The 23,615-nt window shown below is 38.0% G+C and overlaps 4 protein-coding genes and 3 long non-coding RNA genes across 11 annotated transcripts; 2 read left to right on the top strand and 5 right to left on the bottom strand.

Annotated features, from left to right (window-relative positions):
* Positions 1 to 1,289: 1,289 nt before the first annotated feature.
* On the bottom strand, positions 1,290 to 4,806 carry LOC133713012 (uncharacterized). Of its 5 annotated transcripts, none has more exons than XR_009847710.1 (7): positions 3,972 to 4,806; positions 3,780 to 3,845; positions 3,409 to 3,501; positions 2,985 to 3,080; positions 2,532 to 2,636; positions 2,006 to 2,069; positions 1,290 to 1,830 (listed from the first exon to the last, which is right to left on the bottom strand). It is a non-coding gene; the product is annotated as an uncharacterized LOC133713012 (long non-coding RNA). The 5 variants fall into 5 exon arrangements; XR_009847709.1 differs by having other exon boundaries at positions 3,780 to 3,877; XR_009847708.1 differs by having other exon boundaries at positions 3,780 to 3,886.
* A 3,048-nt stretch (positions 4,807 to 7,854) lies between these two features.
* LOC133709567 (pentatricopeptide repeat-containing protein At5g13770, chloroplastic) lies at positions 7,855 to 9,854 on the top strand. The gene has a single exon (XM_062135348.1). The coding sequence runs from the start codon at positions 7,887 to 7,889 to the stop codon at positions 9,696 to 9,698; it is 1,812 nt and encodes a 603-aa protein (XP_061991332.1). The 5' UTR covers positions 7,855 to 7,886; the 3' UTR covers positions 9,699 to 9,854.
* Positions 9,855 to 9,975: 121 nt separating this feature from the next.
* LOC133709568 (lignin-forming anionic peroxidase-like) lies at positions 9,976 to 11,610 on the bottom strand. The gene is made up of 3 exons (XM_062135350.1): positions 11,027 to 11,610; positions 10,752 to 10,943; positions 9,976 to 10,657 (listed from the first exon to the last, which is right to left on the bottom strand). The coding sequence occupies exons 1-3, from the start codon at positions 11,252 to 11,254 to the stop codon at positions 10,097 to 10,099; spliced, it is 981 nt and encodes a 326-aa protein (XP_061991334.1). The 5' UTR covers positions 11,255 to 11,610; the 3' UTR covers positions 9,976 to 10,096.
* Positions 11,611 to 13,107: 1,497 nt separating this feature from the next.
* LOC133712027 (uncharacterized) lies at positions 13,108 to 13,997 on the bottom strand. The gene is made up of 2 exons (XR_009847109.1): positions 13,571 to 13,997; positions 13,108 to 13,383 (listed from the first exon to the last, which is right to left on the bottom strand). It is a non-coding gene; the product is annotated as an uncharacterized LOC133712027 (long non-coding RNA).
* Positions 13,998 to 14,341: 344 nt separating this feature from the next.
* LOC133709569 (defensin Ec-AMP-D1-like) lies at positions 14,342 to 15,098 on the bottom strand. Its single transcript, XM_062135351.1, has 2 exons — positions 14,867 to 15,098; positions 14,342 to 14,749 (listed from the first exon to the last, which is right to left on the bottom strand). The coding sequence occupies exons 1-2, from the start codon at positions 14,931 to 14,933 to the stop codon at positions 14,574 to 14,576; spliced, it is 243 nt and encodes an 80-aa protein (XP_061991335.1). The 5' UTR covers positions 14,934 to 15,098; the 3' UTR covers positions 14,342 to 14,573.
* Positions 15,099 to 16,773: 1,675 nt separating this feature from the next.
* On the top strand, positions 16,774 to 17,673 carry LOC133709048 (uncharacterized). The gene has a single exon (XM_062134652.1). It carries the CDS (start codon positions 16,774 to 16,776, stop codon positions 17,671 to 17,673), a length of 900 nt encoding a protein of 299 aa, XP_061990636.1.
* A 3,793-nt stretch (positions 17,674 to 21,466) lies between these two features.
* On the bottom strand, positions 21,467 to 22,433 carry LOC133708503 (uncharacterized). The gene is made up of 3 exons (XR_009845858.1): positions 22,359 to 22,433; positions 22,064 to 22,133; positions 21,467 to 21,891 (listed from the first exon to the last, which is right to left on the bottom strand). It is a non-coding gene; the product is annotated as an uncharacterized LOC133708503 (long non-coding RNA).
* Positions 22,434 to 23,615: the final 1,182 nt, after the last annotated feature.

The raw sequence follows: 23,615 nt of genomic DNA on the forward strand, positions 1-23,615 counted from the left end.
GAACTTTTTTGCTGTGTAGTATATATTCCCTCGTGTGTACTATACGCCGCTTTCTTCCAATTGATATATGAATTGTTGATTGAGCAGACATCTGAAGTTTGAACTACCTGTTTCATTTCAGTTCTAAGAAATTTGATAATCAACCATGAAAACTGATGTAGGAGCACATCAAATTGCTAGGAGTGTTACTTATGGTTAAGAGATATGATAACAAATATGATTCGATAATGCAGAATTCCCTTTATACAGGATAGGTTGATGTTTTTTAATTTCTGTGTTTCCTAATGTCGATTTAGGCTCTTCGGCTAAAGCCATAGATGTCAGCAAAAAAATGATCGTATAATATGGGTGGCCTGATAGAATTTTCTTTTCAACTAAGCTTGACTGATGATGTAATTTGTTGTGATTTTGGTATGCGAGTGGTCCAGTACTCAAGTACCAATTTTAACAAAGAAATAGAGATCATTGGTTATGAGGTGGAGTTTGTTTATTATTAAAATTGCTTTTAACTGATCAGATTACTAGACTGTAGACCTCCTTTGTCCTCAGAAATTTTTTCAGAACAATTGATCTTGAACTATGAGGGTGTTTTAGGTTGTCAAGAAATCTTTTAAAGTAAGAATTACTCAAGCTTCTAGCCATCATTAAAATTTTACGGAATGTATGTTTTTTTTTTTGAGAAGAAATAGAATCCATTAATAACCAAAAAAATTACAAAGCATTGGAATAACCGGTTGTAGTATCAACACCACGACACATATTCCTACCAAGATCCCTAGTTATGGGTCCGTCACTAATAGTAACTTCCATGAACCAAAAAGGTCCAACCCCTAACCAATTTTTACGCCTATCACCCCAGGTTACACAGAACGATAACCAATCCCGAGTGTCCCGATATGACCTCGTCACCAACATCAGGACGTACGGAATGTATGTTTTGAAAAAGGAGGATAATCATAATAGAGATTCAACTAGATACTAGATACAATAGATTAATTTAACTAGATACAATATATTGAACGTAAAAGAATAAAGATCGAAGTCCTTGCATTTAGATTGCAACAAAAATAAGAATACGGTGTTTAAAAATATGATGAGTCCTTTAAATAAAATATCCGTTTAGTAGGTTAAACATCAACTTGTCCTCGTTAAAATTATTTTCATTAGAAGAGCTTCTTATGTGGTATTACCGCCTAAATTATTTTTTGGGAAAAAAATACAAACAGTACCCAACCTATGGCCCACTAGTAACTTCAGTACCCAAGGTTATCTAGCCCGACCCAACACTACTACAGAAAATAGGTTTAAGGACGTTTGAAAAACGTCATAAAAAACTTTAGATGACACGCAAAAAAAACGTCATCTATCAAGGAGTCATAGTAAGTCATCTATTAGGACGTTGAAAAAACGTCCTTAAATATCTACAAGGACACTGGAAAAGTGTCCTTGTTTCCATAAATAAACGTCATGTAATGTTTATAAGGACACTAGAAAAGTGTCCTTGTTTCTATAAATAAACGTCGTCTAATGTTTATAAGGACACTAGAAAAGCGTCTTTATAACTTAAAAAAGCGTTATCAAATATCTATAAGGACACTAAAAAAACGTCCTTGTATCTTTTTCATGAAACAAAAAAAAAATTAAAATATGCAAATTTATTTACACCATTACTAACCAAACTTATATATAAACATCCAATATACAATATCAAATGAGCACAGATTTATTTTCCCAAGTGCACTAAACTATAAGTTACAATCTAATCTAACTACAACTTTACAAGCATTGCCACATCACATTCATTAAGAGCATCCATGAGTTTGTCTTGAACTGCAATATCAATCAAATAGTAAGGAAGAATTATAACAAGCGCAAATATAAGCCTTACAAAAAAAAAGTGCAAATATAAGCCTTTTCATTTAAGTCTCAATTAAAACCAATATTCTCACTCTCAAATGGACTGGAGAAAACAAAAAACAAATTGAACACTAGTGAATTTAAGTACCTTTTCAATCCGAATAGATTTTGCTTCATGTAAATTTTATGGCAAGCATTTGAGAATGCCAAACCTGTGTTCGACAAAATCAATTCTTAACAAACAAATAAGTGATAACTTAACAAGATTATGATAATGAATGACATGATTATGAATAAAACATTCATCTATAGCCTTCATAATGAATGTTTTATTTATTCAAAACAAAAACTCAGTTTGACAATCATTAAGTGAAGGACAAGTGATTATGGTGCGCCTACATATATCACAAATACTAAATCTAAACAAAACATAAAGTTACATAAGTGACTAACTCTCAGCAAATGCTCAATCCAGTTTTATAACTTCAACCAATCCAATAATCTATCAAGTTAATTTATGTTTGGGACCTTCCTTGTCCTCAATTGCTTTCTCAATTAAGCAAAGGCTACTTCCACTTGAAAACTTGATCTATAGAAATACATGCTAAAAGATGACTAACTTTAAAGTGGTAAGACCATATCACAGAATGAACAAAGGAAGACAAATGATTTACCTTTCTGTAGTAGTGTCAAGTTGAAAACAAATTTGAAGTTTCTTACTTATACTGGAATTGGAGAAACAGACTGAATACAGAAGTTAAAAATAGAGCGATCAGAGGCTGCAAAACAAAAGTTAAACAATTAGAATGAAATATACAAACTAGAAACTTAGATCTCAAATTGAGAAACAAACAAATATTGTTGCACCAAGTACAAGTTAGAAACTGAAATCCCAACTGAGAAACAAACCAGTATTGCTACACTAAGTACAAGCTAGAAACTGCAATCCTAATTGAGAAACAAACCAATATTGTTGCAGTACGTATAAGCTAGAAGCTAGGCTGTGGGTCATGCAAAGTAGGAAAAATGTCATGCAAAGTAGGAAAAATGAGGCTGCTGGTCATGCAAAGTAGGAAAAATGAGGCATAATAGCCTCTACGAATCATACAAGATAGAAGCAAACTTACCAGTAACATTTTCTTATAGTAGAGGATAGCTGGGATGCGCGAGCAGGGTTGTAACAATGTAAAGTACATCATAGCAGTAACAGCACCTTGTGCACCCTAAATGCCACAAACAAACTCAAGAGTTAAATGACCTAAATTTTCAAGTTTAATGCAATATGCAAAACCAAAACATGAAGATGATGACAGCTGCCAAGGTACCAATTGCAACTAAACATGCATATTTAAATTAGAAAGTTGTATGAGCAGCAATACCTCTTAAGTGTTGTAGAAATGATAATGATTTTACTAATTGAAACTCTAAGAACCTTGTGCTTAGAAGAAATATGAATGAAAGGATCAATAAAGACCTATACTTTAAGTGACAGTGCAGAAAAATATGTGAATAAAAGTTTGGCCTTATTCCCATGACTCACTCCCTTCTCACCTTCAATCATATACACTTGATCCCTCTGTTGCCAAGGCCGAACCCATCTCTCCACCATGTACTACTCTTCTTGATCCTCTCTGCAGCCCTCCACTGACCACAGTAAGTATAAATTGACCACTTTTAAATTAAAATCACCAAGTATCAAAGGGAAAAACATAAACTAAACCAAAAAGAGATACATCAGTATAACTAAAATCAATATAACTAACAACAATTTAAGAGCCTAAATTCGGAAACATTTCAGAAACAAAAAAAACAACATACTCAAGAAAGAAAACACTCACGTACACTTGTTCGAATACTAAGAAAAGCATAAATTGGCAAAATGAGAGATCTTGGCTAACTTGCAGAAGATAAAAGGACTTTACCTCTTCCATAGCTCCTGGACCTTCTTATGAACTCTGAAACTTCTTCGTTTAAGTTTGAAGCCAAAACTGAAAAAGGAGAATCTTCCAAGTCTTTCTCTCTAAAGATACTAATCAGAGTTTTAATTTCAACAGCAATTCCAAATAACACAGATGCAAGCCTGTCTTGAATCTAAATTTGAATTAAATACTTACCCGTTTGAGTTAAAGCCAGCCTCTGGAAAATCAACCTCTGTAATTGATCTCTAAACTCAGAACCACTTCAGAAACGAGCCATTGCTCATGAAAAGTCCATGAAAAAAAATCAAGCCAATCAAATTGAGTACTAAAGAAATAAGTCAATAAATAAAAACCTAGAGTATTTACAATAAATAAAAACCTAGAAGCGAATCAAGCCTGGTAGATATCATCCTAATTGAAAGTTAGGGTTTTTGATTTTTTTCCCCAATTGAAGCTTGGGTAAAGATGAGATCGGTAAAGCGAATCAAGCCTGGTAGATATTATCCTAATTGAAAGTTAGGGTTTTTGATTTTTTCCCCAATTGAAGCTTGGGTAAAGATGAGAGAGAGAGAGAGAGAGAGAGAGAGAGAGAGTGAGAGAGAGGCTATCTCCGAGTGTTCTTTGAAACCTTAACTGACCCATTAGAGATAGATTAAGATCTACTGATCTGAAATCATCAACAAGAAAGAAATTTACACAAAAACCAATTCAAAACATAAACTCCACCTGAATTTTCATCTTTGATTGACTAAGGATTCCACTCCTCAGCTATTCGACTCCGTATTTTGGATGGCAGGGAAGAAGATTAGGGCTTTGCTGAGTGATGAGAGAACAATGATGGTCGATGCACCGAGGTGGAAAGAGTAGAAAATTGCTTATTGAAAGGACCAAGTGAAAATTTGATAATGAAACTGAGGGAAGGTGAAAGAGAAGGGTTTGCATCTGAGAGGGAACACGAAAATGGCCAGAGCAATTTTGGGGGAAATAGAACGCGCATGGATTGGATCAAATGTCTAGCACGGGACTTTTCAATTTTTTAAATGAAGGTTTTTTGGGTATTGCGTGATTCGAACCCCAAACCTCTGAGGAGGTGTAGACGCGTTTGCCCTTGCGCAACATCTCCTGTTTTTTCTTTTTGAAGTGCTAGCATGCTGTTGACGTCGTAACATATATACAAGGACATCGAGTAAAAAAAAACGTCATTAAAAAAATTAGTGGGTGTCCCCAAAATGGTTTTCTGTAGTAGTGCAACTTTAGTACCTAAAACACTGTTTGCCGTTACGGTGTTAGCCACCTGGCAAACTTTGAAGGGTATTATGGTCCCTTCACTGTTCGTCTTCTTCTTCCTCACACTCTCTTCGTGACCAAAACCCGGTCGCCGTCTGCAGTTCAAAACCGTCCCCGAAGTCGTCGCATCTTCCAGAAAAAGAGAAGTCACAGCGAATCCCACCACCAATCAAGGCCCTAACTCCGATCCTCACAGCCTGGGAAACATCAAACAACATCAATCCAAATCTTTGGAATTTCATTTCCCATCTTCATAGTGTGAGTGAGTCTCAGAGAGAGAGAGGCATCGGGAGCTTGGCCGAGAGAACCACAAAGCCGTCGAGAGCTTCACTCGGCAGCGCCTCCAGGTCTGAAAAACCTAGCTGAGATTCACCTCATTCTTATCTGAAAAACCTCTAAGTTGCATAATTCTCAGTATGTAGAGTTGCAATCGCAACAAACACGAAATCTCTTTGCGAAAAGCAAATATCTCAAATCAAATCCTTCATAAAAATGATGAACAAATAAACATTAATTTACACTAACACAACCAAATTAAGCAACAATTCAACACACATTGAATCAAATTACTCAAATTGAAGTTCAATCGAAAGTCAAGCATACCATCTGAATCTTCATCATCATCAGAGAGAGGGAAATCGAGCCAAGTCTCGGGATGCATAGAAACATTTCTCACGAACGCAAGAACCTCCGGCGTCACACCGAGAGCCAGCCCAGCCGCCTCGGCCTCTTCCTCCGATCCAAACTGAAGCAAATTCGAAGCGATCTTAGTGAACTCCGAAATCGCCATATTGCTCGAAAGCTTCGAGATCCCTCTCTTGAACTTTCAGTCGATCTCCGCGAAATCGCTCCGGATTCCGGCGATCACGTCCTCCTCGGAGAGCTCCGGATCGGACGGCTCTCCCTGCTCGGCAGGTTTCGGAGCGGCCGCATTGGGCGGCGGGGAGAGAAACGAGGCGACGCCCCAGAACTGGCGGGACAGGGTTTTGGTGAGCTGAATTTTCGCGGCAGGGGTTGCGGCGGGGGGGGGGGGGACAGCTGGAGAGGAGGAGGCGCGGGTCTTGGTCGTTGATAATGGTTAGAGAGAGAGAGAGAGAGAGAGCGAAGAAAAGGTAAAAAAATATATATATATATATAAATAATGAATTAAATATGAAAAGACAAAATTACCCTTCAATATATGCCACTTGTCAGACTGTTTGGACCCAAAATGAGCATTTTTGCCTGACAAGGCACGTTTTGGAGAAATTGAGCCAAAGTCAGTGGCTCAAGCTATATATTGTCGACAAGTTCGAAATATATATTTAGAGGGTAAATAAAGCCTACTATGGAAGCATGAAAAGTCAACTTTAGCACATTTTCCTACTTCGGCTAGGAGAAACCGAGATAAACAAGGAAGGAGGGGTGGCAGACTGATCAAATGAACTCGAAATGAGCTGAAACTCTGCAGATCCATTCTAGACAGCTCAAGGATCATGTCTTATGAAGAGTTCCAGAGCTAGTTTTGAGTGGAAGGCCTTCAAAAAATTAGTCCAATTTTCTGCAGAAGCAAAACTGGAAAACTGGACCTGTAAGAGGTCCAGCAGCGTTTCCGGCCCAACCACATGGAAGAAAGCTCTAAAGATTTGCCACAATGATCTACACTCATTGTGGATCATTTGATGTGAAGAGGTCGAAGGCCCATTTTGAGTTCTTGGTGGAGATATAGCTGCAGCAAAATTGGAGCAGTAAGTGCTTAAACCTAACATTCCATTAGTATTTAAGTGCTTAAACCTAACATTCAATTAGTGTTTTAAGTGCTTAAACCTAACATTCCATTAATGTTTAAGTGCTAAAACCTAACCCATTATGAGTTGTTTAAGGCCAAATAGTGTTGCTTAGTAGCCTATATATAGAGGCTACAACAAGTAACAAAGAAAACAACAACAACACAATTCAACAAACATCTCTAAGATGATCTAAGTTCTCTCTAGAGCAACCTCTCTAAGAGCAACTCCTCTCCTTCTCTTTCTCTTATCGGTGATCACACTCCTAGTCCTAGTCTTCTCAGAAGCCGACTTTCAGTGCCACCAAACCCTCTGTCAACGTGCTTCGGTCCTAGTCTCCTCAGGAGTCGACGGTAGTGCCGCGACCACAACGGTTACAGAACCAGCCAAGCAAGGGTAACGCCCTAGCAACCCAGCCAAGCTAAAGTCACGCTTTAGCAAGATCTCAATACTTCCCGGTGATTTTGCTCTGCTCAATCTGCAATATTGAGTATCGACTTGTGAACAAAAAGAAACTTCAGCAAAGTCCTCACCACGAGGCACAAAGAATCCCACGACGAGGTTGGTGCTCTCCTCGTCTACAATCGCTTGATAGAAGTCAGGTCAAGGGACACCCCCGACGATCGCACCCGACGGTGCTGGCACGCCTGCGCAGAAAAGAGACTGTTGACCAGCTGCAACAAAATTGGAGCCAAACACAGACGTCGTTACTGAGTTAACGGCTCCAGGTACTAAAGTTGGGTCGGGCTAGATAACCTGGGTACCAAAGTGATAGTTTTGAAAACTTGGATACTGACGTTACTAGTGGGCCATAGGTTGGGTACTGTTTGTATTTTTTTCCCTTATTTTTTGCATTACCATGAATATTAAACGTCACGTGGCCTTCCCTTTGACAGATATTTCCAGGCCCTGAAATGTCCAAGTGTCCCGCTATGAGTGGCTCACAAGATTTACACGCATGGCAGAAATCCACTGGGATAAGTTATATATATATATATACAGTCGAACCAGCCACGTAACTTGAGTCCTCACTCTGTTCATTCAAGCCTTATCTCCAATGGCCATCTCCAGTTCTTCTCCAAGTTCTGGAGACTGGTCTTTGGCTTCTTTGATATCTTGCAGAAAATCCCACAGAACACAGAAACCCCATTCCTTCTTCTCCATTCCCACCTGGAATGTTCGAGCTTTCAACATCATCAACTCCTCTGGCTGCCCTTCTCCAATACTTGAAGATCAAGCATCGACCAACTTGCCAGTCATTGAAGTGGACCTGAAATTTCAAGAACTTAAAATCCCGGATGCCGAAAACTTAAATGAATTCCTATGTGGGCTGTTTCAAGACCCTGAGACTGAAGCAATGGGACATGAACAGTATGAGAAAGCCAAGAAGATATCAGAATTCAGACCAAACAAATCAACATTGGAGCATGTGACGAGGTATTTGGTACGATCAAAGAAATGGGGTTCAATTATTTCAGTTTCTAATGATTTCAAGACATATGATTTGCTGCCTGATAGCTATACATGTTCTAGACTGGTCACTAGTTGCATTAGAGCTAGGAAGTTCAAGATTGTTAGCACTTTGCTTGAAGTGTTTAAGTCCAACGGCGATGTTGCTCTGCTGGCCTTTGATTCTGCTATGAGAGGCTACAATGAGCTTCACATGTATAAAAGTACCATGTCTGTGTTTGAAAAAATGATATCTGCTGGAATTGGTCCGGATTCTGGGTGTTATTGTAGGATAATGGAAGCTTATTTCAAAAAGGGTGACTATAGAAAAGTTGTTGAATTGTTTCAGGAACTGAAAAGTAGGCAATTAGATTTGACACCATTGTCAACTCAGATTCTATGCGAGTCGTTAACCAAATTGGGGAAGCCTCTAGAAGCTCTTGAGATTTTTCGAAGTATGTCAAAGGAAGGCATTTCTTTAGACTCTTCAAAGATATATTCTGTTTTGATCAGTTCATTTGCGAGCATTCGAGAAGTGAAGATAGCTGAAGATCTGTTTGAAGAAGCAGAAACCAAGAAAATGTTGAGGAATCCGACTGTATTTTTGAGACTGATCACAATGTATGTTGAAGAAGGGTTGGTGGATAAGACTCTTGAAATAGTCAAGGCAATGAAGGGTGCAAATGTCAGAGTTTCCGATAACATATGCTGCGCAGTTGTGAGTGGCTTCTCCAGGAAAAGCAGGTTTCTCACAGCAGTTAAAGTGTTTGAAGATTTGATCTCAATGGGATGTGAACCGGGACAGGTGACATACGCTTCGATTATCAATGTGTATTGTCGTCTTGGGCTTCATTCTAAGGCTGAGATGGTGTTTAGAGAGATGGAAGAAAAAGGGTTTGATAAATGTGTTGTGGCGTATTCAAGCATGGTTGTAATGTATGGGAAGACAGGAAGGCCAAGAGAGGCAATGAGGCTTGTGGCCAAGATGAAAGAAAGAGGGTGTAAGCCGAATGTGTGGATTTACAATTCTTTGATGGATATGCATGGAAGGGATAATAATATGAGGCAAGTTGCAAAGCTATGGAGCGAAATGAAGCGAAGGAAGGTAGCACCAGATAAGGTGAGCTACACAACTGTTATAGGTGCTTATAACAAGGCAGGGGACTTTGATATGTGCTTGAGATTTTACAATGAGTATAGGACTCATGGCGGTGTTTTGGACAAGGCTATGGCTGGAATGATGGTTGGTGTTTTCTCCAAGAGTGGTCGGGTTGACGAGTTGGTGAAGCTTCTGCGAGATATGAAAGCAGAAGGAACAGGGTTAGATGTGAGGCTTTATCGGTCCGCCTTGAATGCTTTGGCAGATTCTGGTCTGGAAATGCAGGTGAAATGGTTGCAAAGTAGCTTTGAGGTGACATAGAATTAGAGGGCTTGATTGTTTAGTGTACAGAATCAGAGTGTTTGGCAAATGCACCTGTTCAAGTATGTACTCTGCTATACAGAATCTTAGAATTTCTTTCAATTGAAATTTGGAATTGCATATAGTAAAATTTGTTATACTCCATCATTTCATGTAGGTAACTGATATTTCAATATGGAATATACACTTAAACGTACAATTTGATTGTCTTCTATAACTTTAAATTTCTCTCCAAGATCTAGGAAGAAGAACTTATTTCCACTCTCTTCCTCATATTATCCATGGATTTATTGTATAAAGTACTGTATAAGTTTACATTTGAATGAATCAAAAGAACAAAACATTCGCCAACTTTTGTTGCTTTGCTGTTGACACTACGGCGTATGAAGGCTCCGATTTTAGTTGAGAGCACTACATATCCTTCTTATCTGCCCATTTGAGCCAGTGAGAGGGTTAATGTTTCCCATCTTGATCATGGCTGCGGCAAAATCAGCCTTGAAGTTTGCAGGTTTTGAGCTATACTCCGAGACAATGCTGTCTGTGGATCCTCCACTAAAGAGAACTTGATCAGATGCAAGAAGACCCTTCTTCTGGATCAAGTTCTTGAAGTAGTTGTTGTCCAATTGATTAGGTGTCACCAAGTCAAGTGGTGCCAAATTTGCATTACCAACGTTATTTGCTGCTGGACAACCACGTCCGCGAGTACGAGCAAAGTTTGCATCAATGTCACTGGTGTTGCTGTAGATTCTACCGCGGAATGTAAAGCACTGAGCTTGTCCAATTGAATGTGCACCAGATAGTGCAACCAAATCTCTGACATTGAGGCCATTACCAGAAAATCTGTTAGCAAGGCTTTCGAGGCTGTCTAAGAAACTGGGAAGCGAGCTTTCAGCTAGAGTTTTGCTTGCTGTGGTCGAATCTCTTCTTCCAAGCTTCACCGCCCAGTCTGGACCTCCAACCTATATGTATAAACATTATCAATTCCAACAATTAGAATGAGAAAGCTAGAAGTTGATGCAAAAAAAAAAAAATGAAATGAATCAAGTAACTCACGGCAACTGAAGCATCCCTAGCAGCCACGGCGACGATATCTGCACAAGAAACTACACCAGGACATAGTTTCTCCACTTCAGATTTGGCATTATCTATGACTCCATATCCTCTCACAGAGTTCTGATTAGGCAGTGCGTTCTTTTCGCCTGTGATAGAAGAAGTATCGTCAAGTAAGATTGATGCATCACAACCCTGCAAACACATGAGTACTGCACCGTTAGTTATAGTTCAAGATGAATGGTATCACTTAATTGTTTATAGCTAATAAATAGTACCTGAACAAAGCAATCATGGAAATGCAGGCGGATTAGGGAGGCTGCCATCCGACGTTCTGCTGAGACTGCTGTTCTTACTGATTTTCTGATAGTAGCGAGTGCATTTGGACAGGCTTTGTCATAAAATGTCGAGGAGAGCTGAGCAGAGGTTGTTGTGTTCATCAAGGCAAGCAACAACAGCAGTGCAACAGAGGCAACATTTGCATTAGAGCTAAAGTACTTCATCATTGAATTTGAAAGTTAATCTCCCCCACTCAATAACAAAACCAATTTACGATTTGTATGTGTAATAACTTGTACTCGAAGCAACTAAGTTAAACCCGCAAGTACTGCAAATGGAGTAGAGGAAATGAGAAGATGGAGAGTAGGGTTTTAGCTCACATCTATTTATAGGGCACTCTTGAGTATAGTAGACCTTAAGGTTTGCCCTGGTCACTATTTACTGCTAACGCGTCGCCCTTTGAACAATATCACTGTTCAATTCAGAAAATGACCCATTCTGATTTGGTAGGCAAAAAGTCATCGTTTTTCACATATGTTATCCTTTGACAAGTCTTATTTGGATATAGTAATATGCTGTTAAGCCGAATATGAAAGGTAATCATATACAAATGTTTTATTTGGATATAGTAATATGCTGTTAAACCTTGGATATAGTAATATGCTGTTAAGCCGAATATGAAAGGTAATCATATACAAATGTTTTATTTGGATATAGTAATATGCTGTTAAACCTTGGATATAGTAATATGCTGTTAAACCGAATATGAAAGGTAATCATATACAAATGTCTTATTTGGATATAGTAATATGCTGTTAAACCGAATATGAAAGGTAATCATATACAAATGTTGTAGACCTGGATAGTCTCTGTCTTATTGTAATTAAAGTCCCTAATTGTAATTGAAGGTAATGAAAACAGCTTCTCCTCCATGCATGCATTTGGGTTTCATATACGTAAAGACCGAATAAAGAGTAGGTAAATTCTTGGTCTAGACGGGTTGATGATGGCAGCCCATGTTTTGTTCTTGCTCATAGCATTTTTACGAGTATATTAATCCGAAAACAAAGAACTAAACCACAAAAAGCCACAGCTACCTCATAGGAAAGATCAACCCATATGTGAACATTTGAATGCTTCAACTAATTTGACTAGCTATATTGTCCTTTAAGTATGCTCAAGCTTTCACCTAACTCAGTTTTCGCTGTAACTCATACTCAGATTGTGCCATTCTTGTTGTTTTGGGAAAGCTCTGAAGCTGTCAACATTTTTTAACATTTTTTGCAATCATATTTTACTAGTTCTTATTGTGTATATTAGCTGTCCTTGTAAATTATCCAAATGATGACTTGGTACTTCCATGGAATTTTCTCTCCAACTTGCAGCACCAAAGATATTGTAATCAAACTAACAAATGCGAAAGAGGAATAGTCATGAAGCGATAACAACTCAAAACACAGCCGATTGGGATAGCAGGAAAACTCAAAGGAATTAAGCAGCTTCATTCTTTCTTCTCCGGTTGGTTTTGGTTGGCAAAAAGTCTTCATTTTTTACACGTGTTATCCTCTGACAATTCTTGTTTGGATAAAGTAATGCTGTCAAATCGAATATGAAAGGTAATCATATACAAATATTACAAATAGACCTGGATAGTCTCTGTCTTATTGTAATTAAAGTCTCTAACTGTAATTGAAGGCAATGAAAATAGCTTCTGCAGTTCTGCACCATGCATGCATTTGGGTTTCATATACTTAAAGACAGAATAAAGAGTAGGTAAATTCTTGGTCTAGACGGGTTGATGATAGCAGCCCACGTTTTGTTCTTGCTCATAGCATTTTTACGAGTAAATTAATCCGAAAACGAAGAATTAAACCACAAAAAGCAACAGCTACCTCATAGGAAAGATCAACCCATACCTGAACATTTGAATGCCACTCTTGTCTATCTCATTTGACTAGATACAATGTCCTAAAAGTGTGCTTAAGCATCCACCTCACACAGTTTTAGCTGTAATTCATACTCAGATTGTGCCATTTCTTGTTATTTGGGAAAGCTCTGAAGCTGTCAACATTTTTTGCAATCATATTTTACTTGTTCTTATAGTGTATATTAGCTGACCTTGTGAATTATACAAATGATACGACTTAGTACTTCCATGGAAGTTTCTCTCCAACTTGCAGCAACAAAGTTATTGTAATCAAACTAACAAATGCGAAAGAGGAATATTCATGAAGCGATTACAACTCAAAACACAGCCGATTGGCATAGCAGAAAAAACTCGAAGGAAGCAGTTTCATTCTTTCTTCTCCGGTTCCTTCTCCTTGGTCACATTAACACCATCGACAGGAGGCAATGTCTGCACACAAAGCGAAACATAAAAACCCATCATTATTATAAACGACTCGACAAATTTCATCGAACATTCTTTGTTGCAAGTTGAGTCAGGCATTTCATCGAACACCTTATGTGCACTAATTCATAATGAAATTTGTGAACACAAAAAGAAGTATAAATAGTGAGAAAGAGAGAAAGTGTGAGTGTACAAGATCGGGCTTGTAGAGATTGTGGACGACGGAGGCTCCGGCGAGAAGTGAGACGACGACGACGACGCTGGACCAAGCCAGCGACGGAGTGCCGGTCGGCAGCTTCCCTCCGCCGAACTTCTGATTCATAGCTAAAGAGAACCAACCGGCGTCCGAATAGACAGTTTGCTTCGCCGGAAAGAGTTGGATTTGTCGGACTGTTTTCTTTGGTTTCTGGCAAGACGAAGTGTTAATGGGGAAGGTGACGTGAACGACGTCGTTAGGTTAAGCAGTTCCGGGTCGAATGGTAAGGGTCCTTGCTTCGATGGAGGATCTGGATCCATTAATATGGGTTAGTCATTCACTTGTTTTGACCAAAAAATGGGTTTCAAAGAGGGACCATAGGGACATCTATCTTTGTTCTTGACTTCTTGGGCTGATCCAAAAATAAAACTAATTACGAAAGATCATTTTATGCGAAATGATGATATTTTGATATTTTTATGTTTTATAATGATGATATGATTATAACAAATCAACTGCACTTGATGATGAGTTTCTTATAATTGATGTTAATACACTATTTTTTTAATATTTCGCAAAGGACTTCTGAAATTTTTGAGGTGGCTATGAGAACCACATCAACATCGTCTATAAACATGTTTATATTTTGTTGTACAGTCAGCTCTTATTGTGATTTGAAGCACATTTAGTATCGTTGTTAGTAATTGTTTCTTCATATTTGCTAAAACGAAGGATCGATGCATACACAAAATATCTGCTAAAACGAAAGACCTTAAGAAGAAAAAACTGCAATATAAATGTGTGGGATTACGATCATACATAAATCCAAGTTACATATATAGATCACCAAATTTATAACACAAGAAGGCACAACACCACTTATTCTAAACACGTAGGTACGGTACGTCGACGTCTGACATACGACCAGTTTCCTCCGGCCGATACATGCATCCTTCCAACAGATATAGCTAGCCGAGAGCGATTAGTAGTACATTACACATTAACAATCTTTGGTGCAGAAGCATCTGCGGCGAAAACCGCGGCAGTTGCCTCCACTGTAACCCTCAGTTTTGCAAATAGATGCACAATTGCTCTGTTTCAAGCAAATTCCCTCGAACTTGTGGCTCTGACTCTCACATTTTCTGGCCTCAGCAACCATTACATTTGGCCCTATCCCTGCATTTCAAACACACATTAGTATTAACTCAAACTATAAGCCTATGTACATATCGAAAGTAAGATCAAAATAGTAACACGCAAATCTCAGAAGGATATAGATAATAATAATAATACCAGCTGTAGCCACCAGAAGCAGGAGACCGACGAAGAAAGTCGAAAACAAACGCATGAAACCTTCCATATCTTTTCTTCTTCTTCTTATCTAGCTATGTGGGTGTGTATGAGTGCTGTGCGGAAGTGGCAAATGAGTCCTACACACGGATTCAATAATGCCGATACTCCCCCCACTTTAGCCACCTGGTAAAGAATGAGTATGAGGTTTTAATACAAAAGGCCTCGGCATTAGTAATTCTGGTACTATTTCTTATTATAACCTGAGGATGACTCTTCACCTTTCTAATTAATGTGAGATTTCAAAGGGCTTTTATCTAAGCCACACTTTTCCAACAATCTCCACCTTGGAGTGATTCAAGCTATCTCCAATTGTCTCATGATCCGAAATTCAATAGCTAGCTTCACCTCAACCACAAGCATCCAATTCCAAACCTTTTATAATGATGATATGCTTATAACAAATAAAACTACAATTGATGATGAATTTCTTATATTTGATGTTAATAGACCTTTTTTTTTTTTATTTCGCAGAGGACCTCCGAAACTTTTGTGATAACTCTGAGGATCACATTATATCATCCATAAACATGTCTATATTTTGTTTTACAATTGACTCTTATTATGATGTGAAGCACATTTAGTATCGTTATTAGTAGTTGTTTCTTCATATTGCCAAAACGAATGATCAATGCATACACTTGATATCTGCTAAGACGAAAAATCTTAAGAAGAAAAAAACTGCAACATAAATGTGCGGCATTACAATCATACATAAATCCCTGTTCCATAGATCACCAAACTAAAAACTCAAGATACAAACACCATTTATTCTAAACACTTAGGTATGGTACGTCGACTGACCGATGGATCAGTACTCTCCGGCCAATATAGCTAGCCGAGAGTGACAACTAATACAGTAATACTAATAATTACTCATTGACAATCTTTGGTACAGACACATATGCTATAGAGACCGTGGCAGTCGCCTCCACTGTACCCCTCAGTTTGGCAAACAGATGCACAGTGGCTCTCTCTCAAGCACATTCCCTCGTACTTGAGGCTCTGACTCTCACAAGTTCTAGCCTCAGCAACCATTACATTTGGTCCTATCCCTGCATTTCAAACACACATAATAGTATTCAAACTACAAGTTTCTGTACATACCGAAAGTAAGATCAAAAGTGTAACACGCAAATCTCAGAAGGATATAGATGATAATAATACCAGCTGTAGCCACCAGAAGCAAGAGCGCGACGAAGAAAGTCGAAAACACACGCATGAAACTCTCCATATCTTCTCTGCTTCTTCTTCTTATGAATCTTATCCAGCTATGTGGGTGTGTACGTATGAGTGTGTTGAGGATGTGATGAGATTACAATGCAAGCTTACCAGCCCTTATATAGATCGCACTGAAGCTAGCCGAGTCATCAGAAAGATCGAGAAAACTAGAGGTAAAAAAGACAGATCGAGGAGCTGGGTATAGTCATGGCAAGTACGTACTGTGCTGACTCATTTTGCCAAGTTTGCTCAATCATGGAATGGGCAGCATGGTCTTCTCACACATGCTTCTGAATCAACTAATGTACGTAATACTGGTATTCTATGCTCACATTTGTGAATGATAGAATTTAAGATGCCAATAGTTTATGGTAAAAAGGGGAAACATTAACAAAAATATCCAAGAAAGTTAAGAGACATGTAACCAGTTCATTATTAATGAAGTTTCTTCTTGATAAAAAAAAAAAGTTAAGAGACATGTACCTAATGAGAACATGGTTATAAACCTAGAACATGATTATGAACTACTTAAAGCATTACAGAATCGTACACGTACAGAGAATGGAAAAGGGTAGGGGGTTACAGCTAGCAGCAATGAAAATCTACCATTCTACCTTTAGAAAAGAAAGATGTGTGGTCATGGTGATGAGACTGATATTCATGTGTTTAAAAACTGTAAAGCTTTGCATTGCTTTTGGTTATTGGGCCCCTTAAAGTTGAAAGCAAAAGAGCACCCATCACAAATGTTGAATGAGTGGCTTTTTGATATGATGGACGTACTACCTACTGAGCTTGTGGATGTATTTTTTATTTCTCTTTGGTCCATTTGGACAGAGAGAAATAATATTCTTTGGAGGAATAGTACTTTCCAACCCATGCATTTGATTCAACGGAGTGTTAAGCAGCTACAAGATTTCCAGCAGGTTCAACCCAAAAGGGGAAAGCAGAAGAAGAGATCGATTACAAAGTGGGAGAACCCCCCAGCGGGTAGATTGAAAATTAATATTAAAGGGGCCTTCAGAACGGAAAGTGGTAGTGGAGGCATTGGAGTGGTTGTTAGAGATGATTTGGGTAGGGGCATTGCGGCTATTGCTAGACCTTTTGTACATGCACACTCAGCTCTGAATATGGAAGCTGAGGCGTGTAGAGCTGGTCTTCTTCTTGGTATTCACCAAGGATGGTCTGAAATTGATATTGAAAGTGACTCCACCCTTTTAGTTGCGGCTCTCCAAAGTGGGGAGAAGAATTTGTCGGAGATTGGTCGGGTTTTAGATGACTGTAAGGATTACCTGCGTGGTTTTCAGTCAGTTAAAATTCGACATATCTACCGGGAAGCAAACGGAGTTGCACTTAGACTTGCACACCTTGCTAGCATGTTTGTCATTGATGATGTTTGGGTAGATGAGACTCCTGCTATTATTCAGGATGTTCTCTACGAGGATTATCCTCACTGTTTTTATCATTGTAGTACTAGTGTACGGGGTTTAGGTTTTACGTCCCCCCCTATGCAAATTTCTGTTATTACTTAATTCAGTTTTTTCTCCCTTAGCTGAGCTAAGGTCACCAAAAAAAAAAAAAAAAAGAAAGATAACACAAAGATATTGGGGATCATAACAAGGACTCCACTCCCCAAAAAGACAAAAAAAAATTCACCCTTAAAGAATGATATTTAAACATTTATTGAATTGATAAAACTAAAAAATCATGGCACAAACTTTATTTTACGATTTTTCAAGCCAAAAAACAATAAAATTCATTAAAAAAAAAAAAAAAATTGTTTGTGGTTTTAGTGTTTTGTTAATTGGAACACTTCCTAAAAATCATGATCTATGCATGATGAGCTTATGATACATGAGAATATGTTTTCAAGAAAAGATAATATTAACAAAGTTGTTTAACATGTTTCGATATGCGATTTTATTTCACATGCACTTAGAGCACTAAAATTGTGTGTATATATATATATATATATTTGTATAAGGAAAACTGAAATTGGGAGAGAATTGAGTAGTGATTTCATTGATAATAGAGGCCTCTTTATATAGAGGATTACAAGACATAGAATCAGAGTTGTACAAGGAAAGATAATCGTACAATTAATCGGATATCTATGAATATCTCCGAGAATATCTCAAATTCAAAACCCTATTACAACTAGGTCAAGTAACCTAGAGTTTGGGCCAAACACATATTCTGGATTTACTTGAACACTCCCCCTTGTGTCTCCTAAACGTGGTGTTCCTCTCGTTGCCTCATTAAAAACATTGCCGAGTAACAAAAACTCAGTGGGACAAAAATAACCTCGGTCGAAGGGGAAAAATAGCACAACACACTCTTCACGTTTCGAGACCATACATGTTGACATCTCCCCCTAATGTCTGCATCTCCCCCTGATGACTACGGTCATGGGAGTTCGGATAACTTCCGCAAATGATGCTACCAACATGTTTCCCGAAAGTGGAATTTAGGCAATGACTTAGTGAGCAAGTCTGCCACACTGTCCTCAAATCGAACCTAGTTCACTTTGATCTTGAGGAGAGTCTGTTGTTGCTGATTATCCTTGGTGTTGTCGCTTTTGATGTAGCCTTGCTTCATTTGTTCAAAACAAGCAGCATTATCCTAAATACTCGTAGGCTTATCTGTGGTAGACTTCAAACCACAATTTTTCGAACATGCATAATTATGGATCCAATCCATATACATTCACGAACCACTTCGTAAAGAGCAATGATCTATGCATTGTTCGAAGCTATAGCGACTAGGGTCTGTTCTGTAGACCTCCCAGATATCATAGTCTTTACCCATGGTGAACACTTAACCAGTTTGGGAAGACTTTTGTGTGGGTCAGAGAGATACCCACCATCAGCAAAACCTTTCAAAACACATGTCTTTTTGGGATGGGGATAGCAGACGCAGGCCAGTGTTGGCAGCGTTCCCTGTGTGTGATAGGTCTGAATCCATCGTCTCTCTGTAGGGATAGAACAAGCCCATATCAATCCTACATCTCAAGTACCGAAATATATCTTTTACACCAATCCAATGGCGTCGCGTTGGCGCAGAGCTATATCTTAGCTAACAAATTTACTGCAAATGAGATGTCCGATGTTGTGCATTGAGCTAAGTACAATAATGCGCCTATTATACTTAAGTAAGGCACTCCTGCCTCTAGCACATCTTCGTCATCATCCTTTGGATGAAGAAGATCCTTTTTAGGATCAAGACTACGGACTATCATGGGGGTGCTTGGAGGCTTGACCTTGTCAAAATGCCTAAGCATCTATCAACACGATGCTCAAGTTCCAAACCGAGACATAATCATGTTCTCCCAAAATCCTTCATCTCAAACTCGGATTTCAAGTGTTCAGCGGTTTCCCTTAACTCTATAAGGGCTTCCAATGAAGATCATGTCCAACATGAACCGCGATAGAATCCGAAACTTGTTATGAAAACGAGTGGCCATATCCCTTCCCAATCAAGTAGTCACTTTAGTGAGCGTTTCAACCTTATTGCAAATGCGCTCCGTGGTCTAGAGCCACTTGACTTGGGTAAATGAAGTCCACCATGAACCTTCATATATAATCTGTATTTAGATCCCCATAGAGATACGTAGTGACCACATTCGTAAGCTGGATGATCAGTTATTCAGAAACTACCAAACCGACAGGGTAGTGGAGTGCAATGACATCCATTACAAGAGAATATATCTCATCGTAATTGATTCTAGAGCGTTTTGTGAAAAGCCTTGCGCTATAAGGCGAGATTGCCATCTCCTTTTCTCATCACGCTTTCTAACGAAGACCCATTAGTCAATAGGGTTTATGTTAGGAGGTGTTGGCATCACAGGCTAAAAAATCTTTCTCTTCGTTAGAGAATCCAACTTAACCTAGATCGCATCTTTCCATTTAGGCCAAATTTCTCTACGTTGGCATTCATTCATCAACGGAGCGTGGTTCGATATCATCGGACTCAACAAACTCATGCGCAACGAAATGCGCAACCACATCATCAATTATGATGGAGTTTCTATCCCACGTCTCATGTACACTAGTGTAATTTTCAAAGAGCTCTATATTCTCAGGAATAGATTTTGACGTTGAGGCGTCCCCCAACGATACCCATAACCTGGAAGATTCTCATGAGACGGATTTTGAGTCTTGATGCACTATGCCAAAAAATGCTTCAGACCATACCACTCAGACGACAGAAGACGTTTTTTCTGTTGTCTGATTTTTTTGAACGTCTTCAGACAACAGATTTAACTATTTATGTCGTCTAAATGGTATCAAAATCAACACCAATTCAACTTTTTCAAGTTTGTTATAATTTAGAAAATTCAGACAACAGATTCTGTTGTCTGAGTAAAGGGAGAAATTATTTCTCCTTGTCTGGACAAAAAAACATTTTTGGCTGAACTAAAACTTGGTTAAAAAAAACTGGCTGAACTAAATGACCTAGCGCTAGATACCCCGAGTTAACTATGCCAAAAAATGCTTCAGACGACAGACCATATCTGTCGTCTGATGAAGTAAAAATCTGTTGTCTAAGTGGCTGCCGTCTCTAAGCCATTCAGACGACAGATATTCTCCGTCGTTTATAAGCTACTCAGACGACAGATTCAGTTTAAGTTCTGTCGTCTGAAACACCATACAACTACATATTAATGTTGTTGGAAATTCACTTCATCAACGGATTCAAAAATAACTGTCGATGTAGTTAATGTAAGATGACGGAGTTTTTGTTGTTTCTGTCGTTTGATTGAACTAATATTAAGCTTAGTTGATGCTTCTGTCGTCTGATTTGAAGAACAACGACAGTTATATGTTGACTGATTTCGTATGCAACAACATAATTCTGTTGTTTGAAGTTGGTAGAAACAACATATTAACCACCTACTTCTGTTGTCTGAACGTGGTAGAAACAACATATCAACACCTACTTCTGTTGTCTAAGAGCTATTTGAACTCTACTTTTCTGTTGTTTGAACGTGGTAGAAACAACATATCAATCACCTTCTTCTGTTGTCTGAGAGCTCTTTGAACTCTACTTTTCTGTTGTTTGAACTTGGTAGAAACAACATATCAACCACCTTTTTCTGTTGTCTGAGAGCTCTTTGAACTCTACTTTTCTGTTGTTTGAACTTGGTAGAAACAACAGATGATCATTTGTTTATGTTGTTTCTATTTTCTTGATACAACATAAATTGTGTTGTATTTTCTTGATATAACATAAACCTTCATATATCTGTTGCCTTTCAACCATTTCAACTTCAGTCATTTACAATCATCAAAACCATAAAATTGGACTAAAATCAGCATTGAAAATGATGGCTACGTTTCATTAATTGCATCAACATCATCCAAAATACAATCCATAGTTCCAACTCTAAACCTAGCCAATAGTTACATTATGATCGAGAGAACCAAAAAACCATCTTATCTCGATCATTTACCTAGTGCATCAAGTCAAAAACCTATAAGGTAAAGAAAGAGTAGCTAGACAGAGCAACTGCATGCATAATTTAAGTTCATCAACACTTTCCATCAGTTGTATATAAATGCACAAAAGCAGTTCTAAGTGCTACTCATCTACCTTAAACAGAACCAAAGTTAGAACTGTATAACATGATTTGCCCATTCAGCTCGAACCACATCATGATGCCTTCTCTTCTTTTGAGCATTCTTTTGCAATTTCCTTAAGGCCTTGTTAGTTTGTTCATCAAAGATCGACTTCTTCATTGTTGAAACCATCTGTACATTCACAAATGGAAAGAAACAACGAATGACTTTTAGGAAATATATAACAAAAAAGGCCAACTCAGTTATAGGAAAAAGGAAACAAAACAAGAGTTAATCACCCAAAACAAGAGTTAGAAAAGAGCTTGAACTTGACACCAAAAGGACAGGGTTGAGAGAGAATTACTTTTCAGTATAAAAGAACCAAACAACCTTGGTAATCATAATCTTGTACAACATCATCATCCACTAGCCACCTGATGAAAAAGACAGAAGGCTAAGTATTTAAAATACATCATATCAAAGAACAAAGTCTATATGAAAGATGCAAGCTAATATTCAAAGGCCAATAATATATGCTCATTAAGTATTCAACATGTGGGAAAATAGAAACAACTAAGCTTTCCTACCTAAAATTAGAAAAAAAAAATGGAGAAGATTGAAAAGATAAAGAGCTTGGCCCTTATGGCCAAAAGACTTACATTAAGGAAATTACGGATATCTGCGAAGATAAACAGCTTCACCATTTTATCCAGAAAGCTTCTTTAAGCAGACCTGCACATAGGGGAAAAAAGTATACTAAACTGAAGAAAAATCCTAGAAAGATTGCCAGAAAAGAAGAAAAAGAAAACAGAAATCCTAGAAAGAGAAACGGCGGAGGGCGAGGGACAAGATCTTACCAGAAACAAACAAGGGATTTCTGGAGATAACACTCCATGATTAGCTTAGGTAATATTTGAGAGTTATGAAACTTGAGTTATCAAAAAGCAAAAAATACCAGAATTTTTTTTTTTTTTGGAGAGAGAGTGATAAAGTATTAAGTAAATAGTCCAATTGATTTACTGGATCTCATGAACATAATTGATATAATAATTCCACACATTGACATAATAAATAGGACACTGACATAATAACTAGGATACTGTAGTAATTGAATGAAGTGAAAGATACTTGCCCAACAAAAATGGTAATTTGAATGTACTACAAGAACATTGGATGCATAGTTGTACATTATGAATTTATGATCCACTAGAAATGCATACGAGTCACAAAATTATGAATCTTTAATGCAAGATTGGTTTTTACTTAACAGTATGAAAAAGGTTAGTCTACTGCTAGCCTTGATTCCATAGGCTTACATCATCAATACGTTGAAGAACACCAAATTGAGGACCACGGCTAGATGGAATAGTGATATGATCGATATTGTGCCGGTGAAGATCAAAAACCTGTTAAAATCAGCAGAAAATATTCAAAACCAGTATATGCAGTAACAGAAAAAGCAAATGAAAACCAAACTTTTTTCCCTTTGATACCAGAAGTGTCAACCCAAGTAAGAGTACGCTAAACAAGAAGTTTACACATAATACCAAGATCCCTCACCCAATGGCCAAAAACTACTTCAGAAAAAAAAAAGCATAGAAAGAACCAGCAGCTAAAATTAAGTCTAAAAAGAGAATGTAGAGAAGAAAATAGTGCCCCCAAAGCAGAGAGAAGTGCAACATCGAAGAACAATTTCAAGTCCATACACAAATAATAGCACAATGCCTCAAATTTATCATAATATTGTAGCCCAGTCCTATTTGTCACTATACAGTCTCCACTAGTATACTTTTTCCAAATAAACATCAATGGATAATTGTAGATAACAATCCAGTTAATATTCTCTTAAGCCGCTAGGTAAAGCAAAGATATCAGTACATACAACCAATTGAATCTCTTGGAGATAACACTCCATG

The sequence above is a fragment of the Rosa rugosa genome, chromosome 5 (assembly GCF_958449725.1).
Source record: "Rosa rugosa chromosome 5, drRosRugo1.1, whole genome shotgun sequence".
Taxonomy (NCBI): Eukaryota; Viridiplantae; Streptophyta; class Magnoliopsida; order Rosales; family Rosaceae; genus Rosa; species Rosa rugosa.

Coding starts and splice junctions, on each gene's coding strand:
- LOC133709567 (XM_062135348.1), top strand. CDS start 7,887: ATGGCCATCTCCAGTTCTTCTCCAAGTTCTGGAGACTGGTCTTTGGCT.
- LOC133709048 (XM_062134652.1), top strand. CDS start 16,774: ATGTGTGGTCATGGTGATGAGACTGATATTCATGTGTTTAAAAACTGT.
- LOC133709569 (XM_062135351.1), bottom strand. CDS start 14,933: ATGGAAGGTTTCATGCGTTTGTTTTCGACTTTCTTCGTCGGTCTCCTG. Junction 14,750..14,866: donor GCTTCTGGTGGCTACAGCTG/GTATTATTATTA, acceptor TTTGAAATGCAG/GGATAGGGCCAAATGTAATG.
- LOC133709568 (XM_062135350.1), bottom strand. CDS start 11,254: ATGATGAAGTACTTTAGCTCTAATGCAAATGTTGCCTCTGTTGCACTG. Junction 10,944..11,026: donor TCCATGATTGCTTTGTTCAG/GTACTATTTATT, acceptor ATGTGTTTGCAG/GGTTGTGATGCATCAATCTT. Junction 10,658..10,751: donor CTAGGGATGCTTCAGTTGCC/GTGAGTTACTTG, acceptor TTATACATATAG/GTTGGAGGTCCAGACTGGGC.